This window comes from Lepidochelys kempii, chromosome 2 (genome assembly GCF_965140285.1).
Source record: "Lepidochelys kempii isolate rLepKem1 chromosome 2, rLepKem1.hap1, whole genome shotgun sequence".
Lineage (NCBI taxonomy): Eukaryota > Metazoa > Chordata > Testudines > Cheloniidae > Lepidochelys > Lepidochelys kempii.
In genome coordinates, this window is record NC_136381.1 from 154,442,078 (window position 1) to 154,468,594 (window position 26,517).

Genomic DNA, 26,517 nt, shown 5'->3' on the forward strand with positions numbered 1-26,517 from the left:
CAGATATAGTGCCATAAGCATCCAGCCAAACCCCTGTGTAAGGAGAGGGTTCAGGGGCCTCTATTTTTTCAGCCCCCCTCTACTACCGGAACCTCTAACCATTCCCAGCTACCCACTAAGGGATGCTTTTGATACCTCAGTCAAGATCCACCCACCCCTATTGATGCCACCCACGTCTAACTCTCCCCTCCTTATCTTTGGGAGCTGCCTCTCACTTTGCACCCAAACTTGGGACTCTCTCTTGATAGTTGGGTATTAGAAATTATCCATCAAGCATACTCTGTAGAGTTTCCCTCCCCCCTGTCCTCACAAAACCCTTCCTGGTCCCCCTTCAGGGACCATTTTCATGAGGTGTTTGGAGGCGGACTGCTTCCTCCTACAAGAGGTAATAAAACAAGTGCCAACTCAGTATCAAGGAAGAGGGTTCTATACCCTTTATTTTTAGTCCCCCAAAAAAACAGAGGGTGGAGATGCATTCTGGACCTTCAACAACTGAGCATCTTTATTCAAAAGCCAAATTTAAGATGGTTACACTAGCATCACTAATCCGCTCTCTACAGGAGGGAATGTAGTTTGTGGCAAGCAACATGAAGGATGCCTATTTTCATGTAGATATCCATCTGTCCCACAGAAAGTTCCTTTTGGTTTTGAATGGGTCAGGAACATTTGCAGTTCAGAGACCTTCCCTTTGGACTAGCAACAGCACCCAGAGTATTTACAGAGGTCGTCTTTGTGGTGGCAGCCCAAATGAGATGTCAGGGTTACACAGTTTTCCCATATCTCAGCAATTGGCTCGTAGTAAGTCATTGCAGCCATGAGTTCAGATCAGCATCTTCGTTCTTTCTACATCTTCTAGAAGCGCTGGGTGTCTGTTTAAACAAAGAAAAGTCTTTTTCAGCACCCACACAGATGATGAACTTTATCAGAGTGACACTGGACTCCATTGCAACAAGAGCTTTCCTCCCCATGGAAAGATTTTAGTTAATGAGCAAGCTGATAGCACTCACAGACCAAGGACTATGGTCAGGATGTGCCTTTCTCTTCTGGGCCACATGGCCTCCTGTACTTATGACACACCATTCAGCAGGCTTCACTCTTTACGCTGCCCACTGGCCTGGCTCTAGTCAGTCTACTCACCAAATCAGGATCTCATCAACAGCAGAGTGACTTTTCCTATCATGGTCAGTATCTCTCTTACCAAGAGGTTGAACCCGGTACCGGGACCGCCTGGGAGGCCAGACTGCACATCCATTTACTGGAACTGAGAGCAGTCCACCTGGCTTGCAGGGTTTTTCTCTCACTCATTCATTCTCTTCATGTCCAAGTAATGACCGACAACATCACCATGGCTTTACATAAACAAACTGGGTAGAGCAAGATGTCTTCCCCTTTTCCTAGCAGTCAGGCTTTGGAACTGGTGCATCACAAACCACATCACTGTTCCAGCCTCAGACCTTCCAAATGCCCAAAACTTCCCAGCAGATAACCTGAGCGGACACTTCTCTGCAGACCATGCATGGGAGATACTCCGCTCTATCCTGAGCTAGATATTCACGCAGTGGGGAACACTTCAATAGGATCTCTTCACGTCCCAAATGAACGGGAAGCTTCGCTTGTACTTCTCCAGAGGAGCTATAGGTCACAGCTTCCAGGATGATGCTCTCCTGTTGTCATGGACAGACAATCTCAGAGATGCCTTTTCTCACATTCCCCTGTTACCACAGGTCTTGAGAAACATCCCTCAGGACAGGGCCAGAGTCATTCGTCTCATGCCCGACTGGCCCAGATACTTTTGGTCATGTAGCTCCTGAGAATGTCAAGCCATCCTCCTGTCAGGATCTGCCCGTTCCTGGATCTCCTTATTTCCTGGATCTCCTTATTCAGGAAGGGGGCAGAATCAGACACCCCAATCCATACCCTCTCCACCTCATGGCCTAGTGTTTTGGATAGGCATCAGAACGAGAACACTCTCTTGCTCAGTGCCAAGCCAAGCTATTCTTACTCTAAGTAGGAAAGACTTAGAACTTGCTACCTAACTAAAAAGAGACACTTGTCTACCTAGGCTCAGAATAAACCAGCCTCCTCCAACTTCTCCAAATATCCTAGTTGTTTAAGATTATTTCCTGTTTTTAAAAAAACTCAAGTCCTTCCATTAGCTCACCATGGGTCCATCTTGAAGCTGTCAGTGCCTTCCTGACAGCAAGGTTTATGAAAGGCCTAGTAAGACCTTTCTGCCAGTTGTAAAACCTATACCTGAATGTGACCTCAACCTCATCCTGTTAGCACTCACCAGGCCACCATTTGAACACGTAGTAACATGCTCCATGTCACACCTGTCCGTGAAAGTCATGTTTCTAGTTGCTATTACCTCAACCAGAAGGGGGAGTGAGATGGAGCCCTCCTAGCAGACCCACCATATGCTGTTTTTCTCCATTCACCTACAGCCTAAATTCTTCCTCAAGGTTGTTTCTGAAATCCACATCAACCAAACTATCCGCTTACGTATTTTATTCCTGAAACCCTAAGCTTCTGCTAAGGAGAGGTGACGACATTCCCTCAACCTCAGACGTACCTTAGCGTTCTACCTGCAGGGGACCACACCTGTCAGAAAATCATTTAGGCTATTTCTTGCTATAGTGGAATGGACTCTAGGACAAGCTATATCCTCTCAGAGAATCTCTAAACTGAGTTCTGGTTACATCATCATGTGCTGTGAATTACCCCATGCAGAAGGAAGTGTGCTTCCACAAGTGCATAAGCTGCCTGTACAGCATCCCTGCAATAAGTACCAATTCTGGACATATGCAGAGTGGCTACCTGGAGCTCCATTTACAAAACATTATGAGCTAATTCAGGCATCCTCTCACACACACCCCAGTCTCAACACTACTTGTCAGTCACCCAGGTGTGGAATACACATAGGCGCTGGCACTTGAAGAAATGGAGGTTTACCTGTAACTGGAAGTTCTTCGAGATGTGTGGTCCCTATCTGTACTCCACTACCCACCCTCTGTCCCGTCTGCTTCAGATCCTCCTCGATCCACGATAGGAGGAGGAACTGGAGAGGCTTCAGCCTGCACCTCCTCTTACACGCTTGGTCTGGAGCATGAGGATGACTACTAAGTACACGCGGGCTGATGGACACTGCTTGTTAGACTTTCTGGACTGGGGTATATGGCACGCATGGGCACTCGCATGTGGAATACAGTTAGGGACCACACATCTTGAAGAAGTTCCAGTTACAGGGAAGTAACCTCTATTTTTAACTTTGTTTTCTTTTGTTATCTTATTAATTGTAATATAAAAGTCAAAACATTTAAACTTTTAGATACATGACAAATTATAATAAATCAGAACAATGAAGTTGAAACAAAATACTTTTGGAGTGTTTCACTTCATGAAGAATTCTGAGATTTTGATGTTTCTGCCCTGATAAAGGATGAAACCAAAGTAGGGACATGCTGGCCGCCGCTTCCCACAGCTCCCATTGGCTGGGAAGAGTGAACCGTGGCCACTGGGAGCTGCGGGCAGCTGTGCCTGCGGATGGTCAATGTAAACAAACTGTCTTACGGCCCACCAGCAGATTACCCTGATGGACCGCATGAGGCCTGTGGGCCACGGGTTGCCCACTGCTGTAGAGGGAGAAATCAGTGTTGAGCAACTTTTCTGAAACTGACACCAAAACCACACCACTCTGCTATTATCTTATGAAGATACTTTTTCTTTTCTGTACTTATGGATGGCATATTGGGGCCCAAATCTACAAAAATGTATGAACGCTTTTGTGTGTGCTTGATATAGATATGCAGATCTCTATGTGCTCATCCTTGGATGATGGCTGGGTCCCCAAAGGTGGTACTTCAGTAAGGTTACTGAAGCCAGCAAAATCTCCAATGAGGAACAGTAACAGGAAATGAAAGTCATTCGTAACTGAGAATTGCTATGCAAAGTATTATTCTCCTATTTGCACATTTGTGTCAATTGTCTTCAAGATAACATATCTTTATTGGGAGAAGGCAGCCTATTCTGTTATGTAGTGCCATAAATACCTCATACAGTAAGGGATCTCTATACTACCACAACCATGTCGGGAAAGAATTCAGTTGCACAACTATGGTCCCTTTTAGAGTTAAAACATGGTTCTGTCTTTAATATAGGTAATGCTTTAACTGTGTGTGATCTGTGTTTTTGAACTGTACTACAACCTTGGACACAGCAAAGCAGTAACATGGTTAAAGGGCACAGTTAAAACGTTCCCGGGCTGCAGCATCATAAGCCTGCCTGCTGCTTATTGGCAACTTCCAGATAATGGCAACTTTTTGCTGCGAACCAAGAGATTGATAAGAAGCAGAATCCACTGTACATATAAAATATATTACATGAAACAAACTTAAATGACATTCAGTACTATGAATTTGTAAATTCTCTGGTGGATCATTTGGTGCCAGTGCAATTCCCCCTTCCCCCGCCCCCCCATTTCTAATACATCTGCAGAATTAGATCAGGTTTCAGAGTAACAGCCGTGTTAGTCTGTATTCGGAAAAAGAAAAGGAGTACTTGTGGCACCTTAGAGACTAACCAATTTATTAGAGCATAAGTTTTCGTGAGCTACAGCTCACTTCATCAGATGCATATCGTGGAAACTGCTTCCACGATATGCATCTGATGAAGTGAGCTGTAGCTCACGAAAGCTTATGCTCTAATAAATTGGTTAGTCTCTAAGGTGCCACAAGTACTCCTTTTTTTTTTTTCAGAATTAGATCAGTTCTTTATAACTAAGACCCCTGAAAGTGTGTTTTGGATAGACATTCATAAAGTTTATAATAAGCCTTTGGGAACTTTGGCAGGAACTTCCATGCAAGTTAAGTAACAGCAAGTGGCAAATTGTGGCAGGAGATCAGTAATAGTATTCCATTAGTGCCTAGAACCTCAAGCAAGATTGAGGCTGCATTGTGCCTAGATGCTTTACAACAGTGGTTCTCAACTAGGGATACACCTACCCCTGGGGGTACGCAGAGCTCTGCCAGGGGGTATGTCAACACATCTAGATCAGTATTTCTCAACCTGATGGACGCAGGATGGGTTTAGGGGGGTCGCAAGTGCAGGCCCAGTCTTGGGCATGACAAGCAGGGCAATTGCCTGGGTCCTCAAGCCACAGGAGGCCCCACAAAGCTAAGTTACATGCCTCAGCCCCAGGTGGTGGGGTTTGGGCTTCAGGCTCCTGAAAGAGGCACAGCAGTCTGGAAAGGTTGAGAACCACTGCTTTATAAAGAGAGCAAATCCATGGAATGAGAAAAGCAGCAGCTCCACTGAATGTGCCTGCGTTGGCCTCCAGCCATTACAGTCAATAAGGATCTGAATGGTACAGGAGGAGGAGCAGCATGCCCCTCCTGGGTTTCTGTGGATTTCAGTTTGGAAACCTGACAAGGAGCTGATGATGAGTCAACCAGTAGGTAGCGCCTCTCTATAGCTTCAAAATCACCCGAGAGGCAATTTAAAAAAAAAGGGGGGGAGGGGGGTGATGCAGCTATCTGCAAGGACCACTTAGCTTCTGAGCTGGTCATGCTGCCATGCAGGAGGGGGGCTATGAGGTCTGGGTGAATCTTCGGAAGTCTAAGGGGCAGAACCTCAGGGCAATTCCTTGGACACAAATCCCACTCCCACATTCCACAAGGAATGTTTTAGAAGAAACCCCAAGCAGAAAACAATGTCCTGTTCCTTACACAGAAAAATCTCTCATATGGAGCATGTAGGCCTCTGTCTTAGAAGTACTTTGCAGAATGGGATTTTAGTAACTAAAGATGACCAAATATTTTACTCTGTGACTTGTTACTAAATTGACTGCCTATACCTTTTATAAATCTTTTTCTTCCAATTATTTTTTGTTTGAAACAGAAGCATAATGCAAATCTGAAAGCATTAAAGCCAGTCAAACTTGATACTGAGGTAAGATGCTTCCCTCTATTTAGTATTGCATCTTTTAATTATTTGTTAATTTGTATAAAGAATGTAGTGAGTGGAAAAAATGCAGTAAGTTTATCATGTACAGGAACAAGCAAAACTTGGAAAACTTGGATTAGAACTGCATTTGCTCACCTCTGATGTAGACTCTGAGACTGAGAAATGGGAGGACCAGGAGAATGAGATTGTGCACCATGGACAAAGTATATCCAGCATGGCCCACTCCATGTACTTATTTACCAGGTAATTACTCTGAATACAGTTTAAAAAGAAAAAAAGTATTTGTAGGACTTACAGAACCAGAGACAGGTTTTGGCTTTATTGAAAAAGCAGAACATTTTATAGGCAACTATAATTGAGTTTCATCCATATGCCTCCTGATTTTATATTCTAGTGTATAATACTTCATCAGTAAACAGCTTGGTAAGCTTTTCTAAGTGCTGGACATAATTGTGTTGGCAAGCAGCTCTTTTTAGGACCTTCTGTGAAAGATATATATATATTTTTTTAAATAAACATACACTAAAATTTTCAAAGCTGACCAAGAGACTTAGTCACACAACTCCCATTTGAAAGGCAAACAGTAACTGTGGGACTCACTCCCTTCATCAGCTTTGAAAACGTCAATGCTTATGTTTAAAAAAAAAAATTGACATTATTCAAATATAATTTTTGTAACAATTTTTAAAAGCAAAAAAGTCACATGTTAAGGTTAATCCTCCTTTAACTTACAAAAAAAGGTAGCTATATTCTGTTTTTCAAAATCTTGAAAGCTGCAATTAAGGTTGCAGCAGGTCTTTCATCATAACCCCATATTCCAATGTTTGTAACTTCCTGAAAAAATGTCATTCTGCACAGAGAGGTCTGTCCAGATGTGATTTTTTTCATTTTGATTTTTAATGAGGAAAAACCCTTGCAACTATTGAAATGATTGAAGAATGAAAAAACTACTACTTCAGCATCTTAGGACCTACATTTTGCTCACCAATAAACACAAATGACAGAAAAATCCCTTCAGATTTTCCATTTAAATATCACTTTATACGTAATCATCTCCCCCACTTGGGTGGGGGGAAAAAAGATTGGAGTTAGACTGAAAAAATCTGATAGGTCATAACTGACAGAAAATGACAACTGGTTAGGATATTGAAAATACAAATTTTGTACAGAGTGGGCAGGTTAACGTTTTAAGAACCTTTTAATATTTGCTTTCCCTGACTTTGTTTAAATGTGTAGCTTTAATGTTAATTATTGGAGGTTTTATCTATATAATAGAACATTTACTTGAAGCAAATCAAATTGAAACAAAGGAAATTAAAACAAATAGTAAAAGATTCTTTAACTATGTAAATAAACAGAAGAAGAAAAGATATACAGCCACTGTGCTGTGAGGATGGGGTAGAAATCAAGGATAATGAAACTAAATGTATACTTTGCCTTAATTTTCAGTAAGGATTACAATACAGATCTTGGGGGCTGTTGCCCCTTTTCTATCTGAGGGCCTAATCAAATTTCAGAGATCTTGGAGATGTTCCAGTTGGCATTAGAAATTGATGGTCTGGTATTTTCTTTGATGAAAACTTGTTTGTTTATAAGGAATGCACAAAGTCCTGCTTCTCTGAATGCAGGAGGCTTTTCTTAGTTTACAGCCCCAGGCCTCTTTAGCCAACACCAGACACAAAAGTGCTCTTGCTAGCTTTTTTTTCTCTGGTCATACTGTAATCTGCAACTGTTTGTCTTATCTTACTTTTTGCATCTGCCTCTCTCTGTGTTCTGTTTGTTCTGTATGTGTGTGTGGTCTGCCCACTTAGTGCGAACTCTTGCGTGGGTTCACAACTCCCTTTTGTTTTAGGTGGGAGGGGACTTCTGATTAACTCAACCTAACAGTTACATTACTTGAAAGGCGTGTTCATACCCAGGGTATTGTCTACACTGCACAGTTGTCACCAAAACCTTTGTCTTTCGCGGGTACTTAAAAAGAAAAGAAAAAGAAAAAAACCTGCGAAAGACACAAGCAGCAGTGTAAATGCAGCTTTGTCGGCAGGAGCGCTCTCCAGGCTGGAAGTACCGCAAAAGAGCCTTGTCGCTAGAAGCTGCGTAGTGTAGACAAGCTCCCAGTCTGAGGTTTGTGATCAGAGCAGTGACCAGTGCCTCTCACCATAACAGGGCAAAAGCATGACAGCTAATGGGAAGGAGTGTATAGAAATGGAAATTACTACATCCACTGTGAAAGCAAAACCCAAAGAGCTTAATGCATACAGGGTAGGGGGACATAATGACTTCTCTCCCAGAACACTAAAAGAACTGACACATGAAATTGCAAGGATTTTTAATCTGTCCAACCATATGACTAGAGAATAGCAGACATAGTACCTATATTTAAGAAAGAGAAAAAGTTATCCGGACAACTACAGACCCATTAATCTGACCCCAATAGTATGTAAGACCTCAGAACAAGACATGGAGGTAAATGGAAAATGGGTTTACCAAAGGTAAATTGTGCAAGACTAATACTAATACATTAAGTTTTTTTTTTAATAAGAACGGATTTTTGGTGTTTTGTGTTGGATTTTTTTTTTAGACCAGAGAAATGTTGGATCTAAATCTGGACCTCACTCAACCATTTGATACAGTACCACAGGGGAAATTAATAGTTAAACTGGAGAAGATAGGGATTAGTTTAAGAATTAAGGGTGTGATTGACTGGCTATAGGGGAAATGTCAATAGGTTGTGCTGAAATTGGAACTATCTGTCTGGAAAGGAGGTTCCTAGTGGAGTTCAAGGTTTGCTCTGGGGACATTGACACAGAAAGGAGAGTGCTCATAAAATCTGATGACACAAAGTTGGGAGGCATCATCAATACAGAGGAGGACTGGAATATTTCACAGGAAGAAGAGGATGACCTTGAGGACTGGAGTAATAGAAATGAGATGAGATTTAATAGTGCAAAGTGCAAGGTCATGCACTTACGGATTTATAACAAGAATTTCTGCTATATGCTGAGGGATATATATCAGAGAGGTAAACACCAGGGAGGGTGAAGAGCTTTTAAAGCTAAAGGACAACGTTGGCACAAGAAAAAATAGATATAAACTGTTTGTGAATAAATTTGAGCTGGAAATTAGAATGTTTCTGACCATTAAAGAAGTGAGGTTCTGGAACAGCTTCGCAATAGGAGTAGCGGGGGCAAACAACCTAACTGGTTTTAAGATGGAACTGGATCATTTGTGAAATGGGGGTTGCCTCTGATAGCAGGGGACTAGACTCTGTGACCTTGGATGTTCCTTCCAGTCCTCTGTTCAGATAAGCAGACTGGCTGTATATAATGGCTACATTTGGTGAAGTTCTAGGAGGAGAAAAAGCATGTAAACCACATTATGTAAAAAACAAGGGAACAGACTAAGCAATCACCAGCTGTACATGGTATTAATTCTGTTATTGTCTCTTTCAGAGGAGAAGGGCTGCTGAAGACTACCCAGGATTTATTTCACCAAGCAGAGGTAATTTATATTGAGAAAACAGGAATTAGTAAACTGTCTAAGATGCTGTTAATGGCCAGTTTGTGGTGTTCTTGTATCTGAATTACAGAGCAATTTAAAGCTCTGCAGTTGAGGTCCTTAGCATTAAAAATTCCCAGACACCCCATAACTAAGGTAGTATTTTTCCTGAAAGTCAGCATACCTGCATTCCAGGAATTAGTTTGAGGGGCTACTATTAAAATATTAAGACAGTGCTCATCAAGCTTTGATGTTCTGTAATTTGGATATTAGTTTGAGAAAGGTGTAAAATTTCTGTACAAATCAGTTTGCGAAGGGACTCTTGTTTATTGAATCTTAATAGTCTAAGATACCAGATTAATCCCAAGGAAGCAAAGGGAAGATTGTACAACCCAGATCCTACATACACTCACGGACCAAATGTGTGCTGCTGCTATGGTGGCTCCTTAAAAGGCCCCTTCGCTTTCTACAGGCTCGGGCATAGATTTCTCTGCTGTGTGCCACTCAGCTCAGTTGTAACTGATGTTCCATCCTTCCCTGAGCAACATGCAGCTGCCTTTTGAGCAGGAGGAAGGGGGAAAGCAAAAGAATTTAAATAATAGAAAAGACAAGAAGGAATGCAGGAGAATATAGCATAAAAGGACATGGGATAGAAAATGAATTTTGGAGATGGAGGATGAGTGGGTAGTAGTGGCAACTCTTAGGGCAATACATGGGAACAGAGGAGCACCAGGAGGCATCCATAGACCAAATCCTTGCAAGGACTTCAACAAAGAAAATTTGGGAACCACTGAGTGAAAATGAAACCTCATCACTCTGCATCCATGTGCTGAATCTTTGCAGGGAAAGCAATTTTTTTATCTGAGAAAATGTCATTTTGTCCTGTATCATGTAATTTCAAAATTGCCTAAAAATGCAGGCAGATGTATATAATTTTAAATATTTCCAGAGCATGGCACATTGCTTTGTTGTAATACTAAGTAGTAGTCTGTTGCAATGGTTCTCAACCAGGTGTACGTGTACCCCTGTGGGTACATCAGCTCATGTAGATATTTGCCTAGCTTTACAACAGGCTGCATAAAAAGCACAAGCGAAGTCAGTACAAACTAAAATGTCACACAGACATACTCTATACTATACACGGAAATGTCAGTACAATATATTCCAATTGATTTATTTTATAATTCTATTGAAAATAAGCATTTTTTCACTAATAGTGTGCTGTGATACTTTTGTATATTTGTGTCTGATTTTGTAAGCAAGTAGTTTTTAAGTGAGGTGAAACTTGGGGGTATGCAAGACAAATCAGACTCCTGAAAGGGGTACAATAGCCTGGAAAGATTGAGAGCCACTGGTCTATTGTTCTTGAACTATCCAATGTATTTGCAAAATAAACAAACAACTCTAAATAACTTTTTTGTTTCAGGTTTTTGCTACAGAGGGCATAAAGCTTGCTTCAGTTCTTACTGCCTTTTCTGATCAGGTAATGTATGACTAACAAATGGTTATTTACTTCCCTACTTTATTACACTTGTGTTTGCCTGGAAGCTTGGGGTCACTGGTTTTCCTTGTAACTTACATATATGTTCTGTGATTGTAACACTGACTGGTTTTAACATCTTAAAATGTATTTCAGCTAGAAGACGATGACACACCTTTGCTTTTGTTGGAGATTGACAAGCTGATCCCTGTGTGCCAGCAGCTTCAGATAACAGCTAAAACCACTGTTCAGGGGAAAAATGCTACATTTACAAAGGTAAGATTTTTTTAAAAAAAAAAAACGTTTTAGGAGAAGCATCCAAGCCTTGTTTTGAAATCTCATTTACTTGCCTACTTCACTGTTTGCACAAAAAACAGAACTGCTGATTTAAATCTGGTCCATTCTAGTAGGGTTTTTTCTTTTATCACAAAACAGTCGTGAGTGGTGATGAAAATGCGGAACTTTCTGATCCCCCACACAAGGATATGAGCTCTGTCCCACTAATGCCTCAGTTGTGCTGTCTTGCCCAGAATGAACAGCAGAAGTTACTCCCCTTTCCTAACAAAAATATTCTGTTTAAAATTTAAACGTGTTTTTAAAAAACGATATAGAATAGCCAAAATATAGAGGAGCAGAAGAACTCCTTCTCTTTCGAAGAAGCCGTTCTATCTACTGGCTCTGGAGATTTGACCCACTTGTTAACTGTACTCTGAACTGTTCGCTTCAGTTTCAGACATGTCCAGAGGAGAAGAATTTCTTCAGGAAAGATACAGTACCTCTTGCTTTCAGTGTTCCTGTAGGTGGTGGTCTCATTGCACTGTCATTTCTACCATTGTTTTTCCTCACTAGCAATGAAGGCTGTCATTGATGCTTGGGTGCTCTCTTATCGTTAGGCTTTATCCACACTGGAAATTGGCTTCAATTCTAGATATCAGTGGACAGCCATTGATGTACCTGAATTGTTCCAAACCATAAGTAGGGACAAAGTCAAGATTTGTACAAATGGAACTTATCTCTGCTTGAAACTGGGGTAAGCTCTACCTGAAAATTGTGGCTGTCCTTGTTTATGCTTGAGATTTGCCCTGGTCCACCTACATTGCCAAATTCCCAGTGTGGATATGGTCTTAGAAAGTCAGGTGCTACGCAAAGAAATCATAGACTGTCAGGGTTGGAAGGGACCTCAGGAGGTCATCTAGTCCAACTCCCTGCTCAAAGCAGGACCAATCCCCAATTTTTGCCCCAGATCTCTAAATGACCCCCTCAAAGATTGAGCTCACAACCCTGGGTTTAGCAGGCCAATGCTCAAACCACTGAGCTATCCCTCCCCTCCTTAAGAAATATTGGGAAGCCAAGTTTTTCATTCCCCTGTCTCAAGGCTTAATACAGTTCTTGGCTCTGGAAACTTGAATTTGGCTCACATTGACTCTAGAGCCTTAGGTAGCAATTCCTATGTAAATAATAGGTCAGTTATGCATCTCTACACTATAAACACAACCAGTGTTGATTTAGCAAATCATTGTTGTCCTAAAAGTTTCCCCCATAGTTCTTGTCAGTCTGTTATGGAAAAATAGGACACAGTTGCCAAATGGCTTCCCTTTAATTCTTTCTCTGTACTTTGAAAGGTGATGAGATTATGCCACTTACTGTGAAAAGGATAAAAGATAATGCTATTTCTTTCATCTGCCATCAATGAAGACTAACTCTTGGGGAGACTGAATTGTGGGAACCTCCTGATGATAAATTCAGATCTTAATAAATTGCAAATGGATGATGCCATCCTTTGGATTTCACTGTTATGAAATATTCCAGAAAAATATATTTGCCCATTAGAGGCAATTCTATTTCTGGGCTCTCTACATGGAAGAAGAGGGTGAATCGAGCTTTTAAAAAGAGCTTAACTTTTCTTCCACACAGTCTTCTGCTTCTGTACACTACCTTCATGCTAAGTAGGCTCTTGTTACCTCTACTTAGGTAATACCCTGTTATGCAAACCAGCAATATGGAGTTCAATCCAAACATTTACCACTCACTGTTCCTGGTGAAAGCTTTCATGTTGGATGCTGGTTTTGGCGGGGCTGTCCTACATAGAATCATAGAATCATAGAATATCAGGGTTGGAAGGGACCCCAGAAGGTCATCTAGTCCAACCCCCTGCTCAAAGCAGGACCAATTCCCAGTTAAATCATCAGTTGAACATACACTGTTCAAGAAGGCTTCTCACCTACCTGCTGGATAACTGCCTGTTAATTACCACGCATGGAATTTGTGTAGAAAATCATTTGAAGAAAGAATGGTTACTTACAATTCCTGTGCATCTTTGAGATGTGTTACCCACACAGATTCCATATCCTGTCGTCTTTTCCCTACTCTTTATGTCATGGGCTATGGGAACCAAGAAGGCACAGGCGTGGTCCAAATGGATACTGCTATTCAAAATAATCCAATGTCAGGCATAAGTATGCCAACAATGGAAGTTGTGTGGACAACACATTTAGAAGTATCCACAGGTAAGTAACTGTTCTCTCATGCTCTAAGAAAGAGAACATGTTAGTGACAGAGAACTGCAGTCTTGGTGTTCAGTGCATACCCTTACCAGTAGTTATAAGACAGATGCTATCTGTAGGCTAATGTGGAATTACTGAAAACAGCTGTCGCCTTAAATTGCATCCTTCAAGTGTTAATAAAAATTCCAGATGAGGAATTCAAGAGAGCTAGTATATCCTGGATGGTACTGGAAAGTTCTGAATTCTGATTGGTCCTTCCTTGTTTTGTGAAAGAAGGTAAAACCTCTACCTCCATAGATTGGATTGTCAGATCCCTCTTGCAAGTAAATTGTTCTTTCTGGAGGAAGTAGAAGACAACTAACACTTCATTTTCCAATAGAGAACAGGGAAAATGTCAAAGGACAAATACTATTAATAATTCAAGCTGAGTCTGTGCCACACAGATGCATTTCATAAAAGTGTGAAGAGACTGTTCCTTGTCAATTTTAAAAAGGAAGAATCTGTTCATATTTTAAAGGGTCAGCATGTGATATTCTCATCTAATTATGATTTTTACATGAATTCTGTTTTAGGTTGATACATGCATTCGGAAAACAAAAGGTGTGATGACCATATTATCCCAAGTTCTCCCACTCAGCTGCAAGCTACTGAAAAAGGTGAGTTAATGATCCATTTGCAGCAATGAGACAAAATAAAACCATCCTGCTTCTCTGCTTTTTGTTTTGTTTTTATAGTGTGGAACTGGAAATGGCTGGCTTAAATCATCTCATCCATGGAGAGAGAACAGATTACAAACAAATACAAATGACGACAGTATGGAAGGGAAAACTGATGCCTTTGGAATAAAATCCTTGGAACATCATGTAGCAAATCTGACATTTTTAGAGAGCAAATAATAGTAGTATTTAGGAATGGAAGAATTTCATGTGGAAATTACAAACTGGCTCAAGTTTCAAAGTTGCTTTCTTTTGTGAAAGATAAAGCAGGTTATTTGAATTAAAGCTGTTGTGACCTTCTCACATCTAATAGATGTCCTGGTACTTAACAGTAAGAGCTGCATCATCGGTCAGTTTTTAACTGTTCTGTATTTTTATAATGTGAATGTGTCTCCTTTGCTCAACATTAATGCTGTTAGTTACAAAAATAACACTTGTGAACATCTTAATGGAAGTTTCACCCAAAGATGCTGCTAATGGACATTTATGCAGAGAAACTGGATAGTTTGAGGATATGTGCTGCATATACTACTACTGTGGAAGTTTGTCAGTCTCATTGTTGGCCAATATCCAGAAGATAATCTGGAAGGCTATGGCCTCAAGCACTGAATGTTGCTGTCTTAACTATGAGATACTTCTGCAATGAACGAAAGCTGCCTGCTGGTTTGCAATACACATGCCAATTTTTTTAGGCTAGTTTGATTTAAATAATTTAATTTTACTGCTGTCAATCTGAACTAATGATGTGTTCATCCTCCAGACACATTTTATATTTCCAGTGAATACTTAAGAATTCTCTGTTTTAGTGATAAATAGCTGATCTTACTGCTGCTTTTGATTTATCAAAACGTAGAGTAGGATTTGAAATGCATGTGAAACTACTGAAATCTTCATTTAGAATGTATGGCATATTTAAGTTTCATAAAGTAGATTTTTACAGTGCAAGATTTAGAACGCTTAGAAAAGATATTTTGATAGCAATTATGACCAATCGTTGTACAAAGGGCATTATTTGATTCCAAGCCACTATACTCTAATGTTGGAGATGCCTGTTTGCTCTTTGTACAGATGCCATACCTTATTTTGTTGGCCTTGTATATCATTAGGCTTTGTTTTCTTGTTTCTTTAAAACTTAGGGTTTTTTTCCTTGTTTTACTACTTTGAGACCAGTCGAGTACTCTAAGGGATTCAGGTCTTAAGGGTATTTCATTCTTGTAGGGCATCGTCATCTCACCAGTAGCTCTGTGTGTGTCCTTCGCTGGTAATAGACAGACATCAGAATGGGGATGCTGGCTTTGCAGCACCAAAGAAGAAATAGCTGAAATCCTCAACACTAGGGATTGGGGATTAATCTTGATCAGTCAGAAATGGTTTTCATTTGTGTATCTGTGTAAGATGACTTAAGTGAAAATAAGGTTTTTTCCTTATGACATTAAGCACTAGAAAGATAGATATTTTTCTACACTGCACCTGTCAAAAAGATGCAGAAGACTTAAATGTTTAAACTGTTTATTTCTGTATGAAATAAAATGGACTGTTTACTGATTAAAAAACAACAAAACTAATTTTCATTCCCCTACATTGTCTGTACAATTTTACAACTCTTTCATGTTACAACTCTTGAACTATGGGCTATACTGGAAGTAGATGATTACAAGTGTTATCTATGCAATACTTAATTCTGAAGCTACTCACAGTGTAGTTCAGACATTTATGTATTCAGTTAAATACAGAGCTTCATGAAGTGGAATTAAAACGTTTCAACAAAACTTCTTCATATTCCTTTGGTGTCAGAAGTCCTTGAGTTATGGTCTTACTTTCTTCAAATTTGGGTAGTACAACTGCAATGTATCCCTCAGTAGATGGCTAGAAAATAAGACCATGATATATATAGCACAGGAATAAAAAGGAAAAAAAACACAATGTAAGCAAAATTCTTACCTTTTCTTGTAGAATAGCTGGATTATCCAGAATGTTTTCATTAACTTCCATCAACCGCCCTCTGATACAACTGCAAAGAGGTTTCAGTGTTAGTAAAACCATGCTTTGTAATCAAAATAACAAAAAAAAAAAAAAAAACTTACCTATATATAGTATATTCTTCTCCATCTGAACAAGATATCCTGCACAGAGGGGCAAGTTCTGTTAGAAACTGAGCACCCTGCATGTGAAACAAAGAATTCCTATGACTGTAAGAAGTTTGTTTTCCAAAGAGCAGTCTAGGTTGGAGTTCTTTAATCTTTCGAAGTGTGGCCTTCCTAGCATATTAAGAGAAAATTCTGAACCTTGTTACAATCAGCAGTACAAAGTAGTCACATGTTCTGAGATTGTTTGTTTGTTTTAAAAGACTTTTGGTCTGTTTTATCTTTTTCTAAATTTTTCACATGACTAAAAGTAACTGCTGCTGTTATCCACAATGCAGGAACCAAATATCCCCCTAAGGATTTCTTTTTAACAGTGTAAATGAACTGAAATAAGTGTGTGTGGACATTTACATGAAACTAAGAGTTATATTAAGGCCTGGTCTACACTGGGGGCAGGGGGGGAAGTGTATCTAAATTATGCAACTTCAGCTATGTGAATAATGTAGCTGAAGTTGATGTACTTAGATCTACTTATCATGGTGTCTTTACTGCGGAAAGTTCACAGCTGACGCTCTCCCGTCAACTCCGCCTGCGCCTCTTGCCTTGGTGGAGTACCGGAGTCGACAGGAGAGTGCTTGGCAGTTGATAAATCGACCCCCGCTGGTAATGTAGACAAGCCCTAAAATAAAGACGTTTATTTTGTTGTTCTTTGGGTGTAGACCAGCCCTCAGGAGTTATCTACACATATCTCTAACAGCTTACTTAAACCAAAATCAGTTTAGCTCAAACTCTGGTTCTAAATCAACATAAGCTAAATTGAAATGAGTATCCACACTACCTTTTGCACTGGTTTAACTAAAGGTGTAATTTCAATGTGACTGTTTTTAGACAACCCCTAAGCTTGCCATATATATTTTCAACAAAAGGGCAGTTTTCATGTCCATTAAGTCCTTGACATCTCTGAAGAGGCTTTTAATGTTTGAGATCTAGTTTTTTTTTAAAATAAAAGACATGACACCTTTAAGCCCTATACACTGTAGGGAAAGTTTGACATTTTCCACCACTTAACACCAGTATGGGCAAACTACTTTAGACAACCCTAGCACTGGTACTGTAACAGTATTACATATTCCTCCTCAGAACAGATCTAAGGAATGGGGTGCTTAGTATAGACACTGCTGCAGGTATTTGAAGTTCTTTAATCTTGGAGGATCTGCACCAATGTCAACAATGGTAGACCACGTAAGAATTTCTTTCTGGGAAAGGAACCAGCCTCTGATATAGTGGATCCTTTTTATGCTACCATTAGAGATAAGCATTTCAAGGACTTAAGTAAAACATCAACTGACAAGATAGTTTTAAAATTAAAACAAGAAAAAATCCATACCCGCTTTGACTTTCCAGAGACTTTATTTTGAAGTCTACTGCAGTTGGCACTGATTTGGTAATTAATACTCTTAATTGTTTTTCCATTTTGAAGAAGAGGATGAGCTTCTGCCAGCGTGATGACACAGATTCTGCAAGAAAAGTTAGTTACCTACTGTACTTAAGCTTCATCCCTGGGATTGTTTAGTCTTCTAATATGCAAATAACTGCCTCCCGTAGTAAGTTAGTTCTAAGAAAGGCAATATTTTCTTATTCAACTCAGCTGCTACCAAGGGCATGTCTTCACTCCATGGTTCACTCAGGCTCTTCATGGGGTGTTGCCCCTCACACACAAAACCCAACTTTAGTGGAGAGTTCAACACAGACTACCTGGTTCATCTGGGACTGCAGGCTAAAACTTCTGAACATTTCACTAGGGTTGCTCACCTGTCCCCCCTTTGTAGCGAGCTAAGCCACTCAAGTAAGGCCTCATCTGGAGTAGTGTGTCAAGTTTTGGGCCCCACCCTACAAGAAGCATGTGGATAAATTGGAGAGAGTCCAGTGAAGGGCAACAAAAATTATTAGGGGTCTGGAACACATGATTTATGAGGAGAGGCTGAGGGAACTGGGATTGTTTAGTCTGCAGAAGAGAAGAATGAGGGGGGATTTGATAGCTGCTTTCAACTACCTGAGAGGTGGTTCCAGAGAGGATGGTTCTAGACTATTCTCAGTGGTAGAAGAGGACAGGACAAGGAGTAATGGTCTCAAGTTGCAGTGGGGGAGGTTTAGGTTGGATATTAGGAAAAACTTTTTCACTAAGAGGGTGGTGAAACACTGGAATGTGTTACCTAGGGAGGTTTTTACGGTCAGGCTTGACAAGCCCTGGCTGGGATGATTTAATTGGGAATTGGTCCTGCTTTGAGCAGGGGGTTGGACTAGATGACCTCCTGAGGTCCCTTCCAACCCTGATATTCTAAGTACTGACAGTCCTCCAATACCTTCCCACAATTCACTAGGAAAGAATGAGAGCAGTGGTCCCCAACGCAGTGCCCACGGGCGCCATTTCTTGCCACTCCTGCTTCTCAGCGGCATTTCGGTGGCAGGGTGTCTGGCGCCCACCAGAGTCTTCTGGGAATAGCAATATACTATTCCCACAAGAAAGGTTAGGGACCACTAAATCAGAGGCTCAGCTTACAACAGAGCAAAGGACAAGGAGGTAAAGCTCCAGAAGTCTTAACACCCACATGGTTAAGTGCACACCAATGCAGAGAGAATAATTCAGCTATGGTTTTGCTGTGTGACTGCTCACACTTGAGTGCCAATCATTCAAGTTAACTTTGCAGTGAAGACACACCCTGTATGTCAACTATACCTGCTTGCTTCCATGACAAGTTTTATATCCATTGCCCCCTTCCTACATTTTAAAATTACAACTGCAGAGCCAGATTCAACCCTCACTTCCACGTGCGCAACTCACTTGAAACTTTGGGGATTGCACAGTTGTATCACTAGCTGGAAACTGGCCTGCAGATCTGTCATCGCTGATACACAATTCATTAAGCATCCATGCTTTATTGTCAGATGGCAGATTGAAATTGCAAAGCAGGTAGTTAAAGCCATCTTTTTACTTGCAAACTGAACGAGTTTTATACAGATGCCATATAAGAACAACTGCAAATAGGAAAAAGAAAAGGAGGACTTGTGGCACCTTAGAGACTAACCAATTTATCTGAGCATGAGCTTTCGTGAGCTACAGCTCACTTCATCGGATGCTTTCATCCTTTTCTTTTTGCGAATACAGACTAACAGGGCTGCTACTCTGAAACCTGCAAATAGGAAATTTCACAGGTCGTTTACGAGTGAAATCTATCAAACTATTATGACAGCAGTTGCAAACTTGCTCAACTGACAGATCAACCAGAGTCAAGGTATGCTGATTACCTAAATGTCACACATCTGCACTGCAATCTATGCTATTTTTAATCTTATATTTTAGTTTTAAGTGATCTTTCCTCAAATGTAACAGCCAGGTTTCCTAGGTGACACTATCACCTCTGTAAGGTATTTCCTTGTTTTACACATAACCATTGAATTTTAGAATGTATTTTAAAGTCAGCAGCTTTATGAGTTCTAGAAAACACTCAGACAGTGAATAGCAGAATAGGACAATATAGTAAAAGTTAAAGAGGCATCAAGGCTATGAAATGAGAGCACAGCTAGCTAAAGTTCTAGAAATGAGTTAATCCCCTTTAATTGGCTAAGTGTTTTGGTACATTTTAAGGAGGAGGAGTTTCTTGGAGCTGACTAAGCTTTATTATAAGAGGGGATGTTTCTCAAATGAGAATCAAATAGACTTTAAATTCACTCTTATCAAGACTAGTAATGTTACAAAACATAATTTTGTATCAAAAATACATTGGAAACTGGAGGCCCTGTGGACTATGATGTACAATTATTGTTTTTTAAAGGCAGATTAAGTCAAAGTACGGTCTAGGCATTATCACCTCGTAGTAATATGCACATATTAAAAGTGAATTGGCTGTGTAACATCAGGCCTAGAGCTAAAAACCTCATTCCCTACAAAAGGAGATGTATACGAGGGTAGTACCCGATACAGAATTATGCTCAGCTTTTGTTTTTAAAAAGTGTTTCTAGCCCTTATGACTAGGGCTGTTGATTTTAATCGCAGTTAACTTGTGTGATTAACTCAAAATTAATCATTATTAAACAGATTAATCGCACTGTTAAACCATAGAATACCAATTGAAATGTATTAAATATTTTGGATGTTTTTCTACATTTTCAAATATATTGATTTCAATTACAACACAGAATACAAAATGTACAGTGCTCACTTTATATTTTTTATTACAAATATTTGCACTAACAATTATAAGAAATCCTATTTTTCAGTTCACTTCATAAAAGTACTGTAGTGCAGTCTCTATCATGAAAGTGCAACTTACAAATGTAATTTTTTGTTACATTACTGTGCTCAAAAACAGAACAATGTAAAACTTTAGAGCCTACAAGTTCACTCAGTCCTACTTCCTGTTCAGCAAATCGCTAAGAGACAAGTTTGTTTGCATTTACGGGAGATAATGCTGGCCGCTTCTTAGTTACAATGTCACCTGGAAGTGAGAATAGGCGTTTGTATGGCACTGTTGTAGCTGGCGTCAAAAGATATTTACATACCAGATGCGCTCAAGATTTGTATGCCTCTTCATGCTTCAGCCATCATTCCAGAGAACATGCTTCTATGCGGATGACACTCTTTAAAAAATAATGTGTTTATTAAATGTGTGACTGAACTCCTTGGGGCAGAATTTTATGTCTCCTGCTCTGTTTTACCCGCACTCTGCCATATATTTCATGTTACAGCAGTCTTGGATGATGACCCAGCACATGTTGTTCATTTTAAGAACACTTTCACTGCAAATTTGACACCAGTGTGAAATTTCTAAAGATAGCCACAGCACTTGACCCAAGATTTAAGAATCTGAAGTGCCCTCCAAAATCTGAGAAGGATGAGGTGTGGAGCATGTTTTCAGAAGTCTTAAAAGAACAACACTCCAATGCGGAAACTACAGAACTGAACCACCAAAAAAGAAAATCAACCTTCTGATGGTGGCATCTGATTCAGATGATGAAAATGAATATGCATCAGTCCACACTGCTTTGGATCGCTATCCAGCGGAACCCATCATCAGCATGGACTGATGTCCTCTGGAAGGGTGGTTGAAGCATGAAGGGACATCTGAATCTTTAGCGCATCTGGCATGTAAATATCTTGCAATGCCGGCTATAACAATGCCATGCAAACACCTGTTGTCACTTTCAGGTGACATTGTAAACAAGAAGCAGGCAGCATTATCTCCTGCAAATGTAAACAAACTTGTTCAGCCAATCACTCAGACAAACAAGAAATAGGACTGAGTAGACTTGTGGACTCTGCACTCAAAAATAACAATGTAAAACTTCAGTTATATTTTTGTACATAATTCTATATTTGTAAATTCAGCTTTCATGTTAGAGATTACACTACATTATTTGTATTGGGTGAATTGAAAAATATTTTTTGTCTGCAAATATTTGTAATAAATATACAGTGAGCACTGTACACTTTGTACTGTGTGGTAATTGAAATCATTTGAAAAAGTAGAAAACAACCAAAAACATTTAAATAAATGGTATTCTATTATTCTTTAACAGTGCGATTAATCATGATTAATTTTTTTAATCACTTGACAGCCCTACAAACAATATAAAAAAGCAGAAGAATACGTGAAGAGGAACAAACATGTTGTTGTATCACAAAATAAGAGAACTGAGCGGGGCATAGGAGTTGAAGATGTCAGCCATGAAAGACAAGCACAGCCAAGTAACTGAGGATGAACAAACAACATAAAGAATATTCTGAAGAACTGTGCAACCTGCAGAATGCAGTGGATTAAACTGTCCTGGAGACGCTCCCCAGTACAAATAAGGGAGAGCAGGTGCCGGAATTTTTAGGCGAAATAGCAAAGATCTTTATAGAAAGTTAGGAAAAGGTTCTGGGAAACAACAACATAACCACAGAGCTGTTCCACAAGAGAAAATGCTAAGTAAATGGGGGGGAAAGTGAAAATAGTACCAAATCCATAAAGAGAGAAGACTGAATGCAAGAACTATAGAGGAACCAACTTATTGATCATACCAGGAAAAGCATTCACTGAGATGCAGCAGAGGACAACGAAAAGGTATGTGGATGCAGCATCTACGGAGGAATAGGCCAGACTTCAACTAAGAAACTATAATAAAATCAGCTAATTGTGATGAGACATATCAGAGATGTATACAAAACACAACTAAACCTGTTACAACTACTTTATAAACTTCATACAAGCTTTTGATAGTATTTGGCAGAAGGCATTATGGCAAGTTTTGAGAACATATGTATCCCTGAGAAATCAAACTGATAGAAGACATCTACAGCAAGTCAATAAGTGTGGTTAGAAAAGACAAGAAGTTGACGGAATCGTTCAGGATGACTGTAGGAGTGAGACAAGGATGCATGCTGTCACCAGATTTGTTCAGCATGGTACTGGAAGCAGTAATGGCTGTAGCATTGAGAGATTAAACGGAAAGAGTTATGTGGAACAACAGAAAATAACCTTAGATTGGCAGATGTTACTAATCTCGTACCATTGACCAATTAAGATTCACAGAGAATTTGTAGAAGGCAGACAAGGAAAACAGAAAATCCAGATTGAAGATCAATAGAGATTACAAAAATTATGGCAACTGGAAGACATGAGGAAGAGATAAAGATTAAAGTCAAAGACAAAGAACTAGACCAAGAGGAAAAATATGTACTTTGGAGAACTACTATCAAAGAATGGGAATTATGACGACGACATAAGAAGAATCAGACTAGCTGCTACTGTACTCAGAAAAACTGCAAGATCTGGAAGACTAATGACATGTCAATAGAAATAAAAATTAGTGTATATGAGACAGTGCCATATCAATACCACTCTATGGGTTGGAATGTCTGGAGTATGAGGTAAGCTGAGGAACGAAAGATGTTGACTGCAGAAATGAACTGGCTGAGAGTTTCAGGACAGCGGAAAATAATTTAAGTTATAAGAAAACAGTTAAGACAAGAAATGACACTGTTGCAAAAGATTCAAGACAGACAACTACAATGCTTTGGACATGTGTCAAAACAGACCTGGAAAGTATAACATATCTGGTGATTCACACCCAGAGTGCAAAGAACTAGAAATAGAGGAAGACTGAGGATGTGCTGGATGAACACAGAAGAAAAAGTTTTAGAGACTAATTAACCTGTGAAGCGTGTACAAGGCAAAAATAGTTGAAAGACTGAATTCAATGCCATCATTACTTCTGAGCCGACAGACTGGAATTGAAGAACAAGAGAAATGGCTTGTGCCACAGAGTACATGGGGTCCTGCTATTAGGAAACCTCAAATACGTAAGGGCATGTCTACGCAACAAAATTTGATCAACCTAAGTTAGACTGATCTACAGCCGCCACAGCAATTAAATCAACTACCCTCCTTTTGCCAGTGGTGCGTGTCTTCACCAAACAGTGCTTGCACCGACTGAAGTGGGGTATTGTGGGGCACTGACAGCTACATGGGGCTCACAGCTGGAGCCCTCCACCCCCCCCAGGACAGAGCACAATTTCACAGCAGGGAGCCTACCACCAGTGAAACTGACATTCTTGTCAGTTTCACAGTTATTATTTCACATTTTGTCTTGGACTCCTGCTGTCAGCCCCTCATCCTGGGGCTAACAGAGCTTGATGGGAATGGGGGGGCACCTGCTGTGAGCCCCGTACTGGGCTGACAGCCAACAGGAGATTTAAACTGTCTGTTTAAACACTGCATCACCTTAACTACATCGACCTAAGCACTACGCCTCTCGGGGAGGTGGAGTTACTACATCAATATAGTGGGCAACTTACATTAGCAGGAGCACCACTGTAATGTAGACGCTTAAGAGTTAGGTCAGCATAAATAGCCCTACCTCGACCTAACTCTGTAGTGTAAACCAGGCCTAAGCAATACCACCACCTAACTGAGGACTAAAGTCTAGAGAAGAGGCATCTTTGCTTACACGGCTATAAACAAAGTTGATTCTGTTCCTTTACTCATAAAGCATTGCAGGGTGATGAGCAGTGTACTTGAAGACACTCAGTAATGCAGATTTGTAAGTCCAGTGATTCAACTATAATAGAATTGATCTAATGTTTGTATGAATCCTGGAGATGACTATCATAGCTTAAAGGGGTTGAGCTTAATACCCAAGCTCTCTGGTTTTCTTGTCTAAATTTGAGACTCAGTGACAAAAAAATAATTTTTATAACAATAGCATCAAATCTAATAGTTTTAGATGGAGAACATTACACCTCAAGGAAAACAATTAAGCACAGCATGCTGAGAAGGCAATGTTGCCAATGAAGCCATCAATGTGAATAAATGTCAACCTCCTCAGATGTTAGTCAAAGACAACCCACACCAGGGTCGCTGACACTTGAGCCCTAGTGTCTAAGACACCCTTCCTCCTCATCGGAAAGAGGCTCTGACAACTCAAAAGCAACTTTATCTACACAGCTAGAACAGTCTGAGAAAGGCAGTGTTGTAGGGAGCTACTTCAGCGCACCACCAAACTAGGGAAACCAGGGAAAGAATACAGAAATATTGCCAAAGCCACAAGGTCTAGAACCAGCCTGAGCAGCTGCAGTTCCAGTAGGAGCAGCACCTTAGCTGACTGCCATCAGAAATTAAGTGAAACAATGTTCTGGGGTACCCAACCCTCGCAGCTGGTCTCAAAATGAGGCCAGCCTGCTAGTATTTTAAAGGGCCAAAAATCTTTGAGACCTAAGGCAGATCCAGCTTCTCCATTAGCATCTGGAGAATAATAATTTTCCTAAAAGTCTGCCTGTGGTAAGATAGATCAATAAGCAAGGCTAAAGTACACTCCTGGGGGAATTCTGTGCCACTGCATAACTTGTGCAGAATTAATGTTCTGCACAGAATTTTGTTGTTCCCCATAGAACTGGTGCTGCAGAGCTGCTGGCTGCCACTAGGGGCCATTGAACCCAGCAGAGTCCAGCTCACAAATACAGGACACTGCTGGGGTAGAGGGGAGGGAAGGGTGCTGGGCAGCTGTGGTTCCTGGCACATCCTGAAGGAAGAAGGCACCATGCAGAAAACTCCATACAAGCCCAAGACTCAGCATTAGGATGTTTTTCCCTTGAATCCTTAGGCTCTGTGCAGTAGGGGCTGTGGGTGTCTGGACTTGGGCCTACCCCACAGCTGGGCTCTGGGTGTCTGGTCTTGGGGGCACCCTGCAGCTGGGCTCTGGGGGTGCAGGTGTCTGGGGGGTAGAAGGTGTCGGTGTCTGGGCTGGGGCGTGGCACCCTGCAGCTGGGCTCGGGGGTAAGGGGTGTAGGTGCCTGGGCAACCTGCAGCAGGGCTCTGGGGGGCAACTGATGCAGATGTGTGAGCCAAGGAGTGCCCTGCAGCTGGGCAAGGGGATGTGCATGTCTGAGACCAGAGGGGCAGAGTTTTCCCCCTAAAATATGCCCAGGTGGCACATGTGAAAACACCCAAACTGAGGCACCCAACAAAAGCATAACAGAGAAACAGGAACTGGGTTGTCATAGAGGCTTCTTTAACTTCTCTTAACTCTCTCTTTAACTCTGTGTGTATAACAAATGCAAGAAGAGAAATTATTTTTTCCATTTAATGTCATTAAAGCAACACTTTCATCTTGAATGTTAAGTATCCAAGTTGGACAGAAGGCCCTTTAATAGCATGCCTAGTGTTCTTTCTTGGAAGTGTTTTTTTTGTCGTTTGTTTTTTAATGAAGTTACTTTCAGGAAGAGAGACTGGGTGGGCTCAAGAACAGCAAAGTGGGCTCCCCTCTCTATGCACATATGTGTCTGCCTGCTCTTCAGCAGCAGCGTAACTCCTCTCTGGGAATTGCAGAGGAGTCCCTGCAAGTAAAGAATTCCCCACTCCTTTCCTCCCCACGACCCCACCCCACTAATCCCTGCTTCATATAGGGATCTGGAGGCTTCTCTCTGTGAACTCCCTGCTTCAGAGAGAGAAGAGGGCTTCCAGGCCTTCACGGACTTCTGTTACTCCCCAGCCCCATTCATGAGGATAGTGACTGAAGAAAGGGATTGTGTGAAACCCAATGTTTCAGTCCTGTTGAAGAATCTAGGGAGTACATGGAGCTCCCCATCCCCTTGCTCAGGAACTTGGAGAGGAAGAGGTTCTTCACTTTGGAGGAAGCCACAAGTACCAAAGAGTTTTAGAAGTAGGAATAAATAGCTCCTAATCCAATTTTAAAAGATTAGCTGAATCACTAGATTATTAATGTAATCTGTACAA

General features: G+C 40.7%; 2 protein-coding genes across 21 annotated transcripts in view; one reads left to right on the top strand and one right to left on the bottom strand.

Annotated features, from left to right (window-relative positions):
* CTNNAL1 (catenin alpha like 1) overlaps positions 1-15,724 on the top strand; it is a 126,649-nt gene extending 110,925 nt beyond the window's left edge. For all 4 annotated transcript variants that reach the window (XM_073332471.2, XM_078851647.1, XM_078851648.1 and 1 more), the window contains 7 exons: positions 5,896-5,946; positions 6,050-6,204; positions 9,414-9,462; positions 10,886-10,942; positions 11,096-11,215; positions 14,016-14,099; positions 14,178-15,724. In XM_073332471.2, coding sequence (XP_073188572.2) covers positions 5,896-5,946; positions 6,050-6,204; positions 9,414-9,462; positions 10,886-10,942; positions 11,096-11,215; positions 14,016-14,099; positions 14,178-14,339 — 678 coding nt within the window. In that variant the 3' untranslated portion in view covers positions 14,340-15,724. The remainder of the gene's footprint in view (positions 1-5,895; positions 5,947-6,049; positions 6,205-9,413; positions 9,463-10,885; positions 10,943-11,095; positions 11,216-14,015; positions 14,100-14,177) is intronic.
* ABITRAM (actin binding transcription modulator) overlaps positions 1-26,517 on the bottom strand; it is a 52,830-nt gene that overhangs the window by 20,636 nt on the left and 5,677 nt on the right. For 8 of the 17 annotated variants that reach the window (XM_073332475.2, XM_073332473.2, XM_073332477.2 and 5 more), the window contains 4 exons: positions 19,086-19,279; positions 17,631-17,760; positions 16,244-16,320; positions 16,101-16,170 (listed from right to left, as the gene is read on the bottom strand). In XM_073332475.2, the coding sequence (XP_073188576.1) occupies positions 16,101-16,170; positions 16,244-16,320; positions 17,631-17,760; positions 19,086-19,228 (420 nt within the window). In that variant the 5' untranslated portion in view covers positions 19,229-19,279. Of the gene's footprint in view, positions 1-411; positions 870-15,651; positions 16,026-16,100; positions 16,171-16,243; positions 16,321-17,630; positions 17,761-19,085; positions 19,280-26,517 lie in introns of those variants that run through there. The other 9 variants (XM_073332484.2, XM_073332485.2, XM_073332487.2 and 6 more) reach the window with 6 other exon arrangements.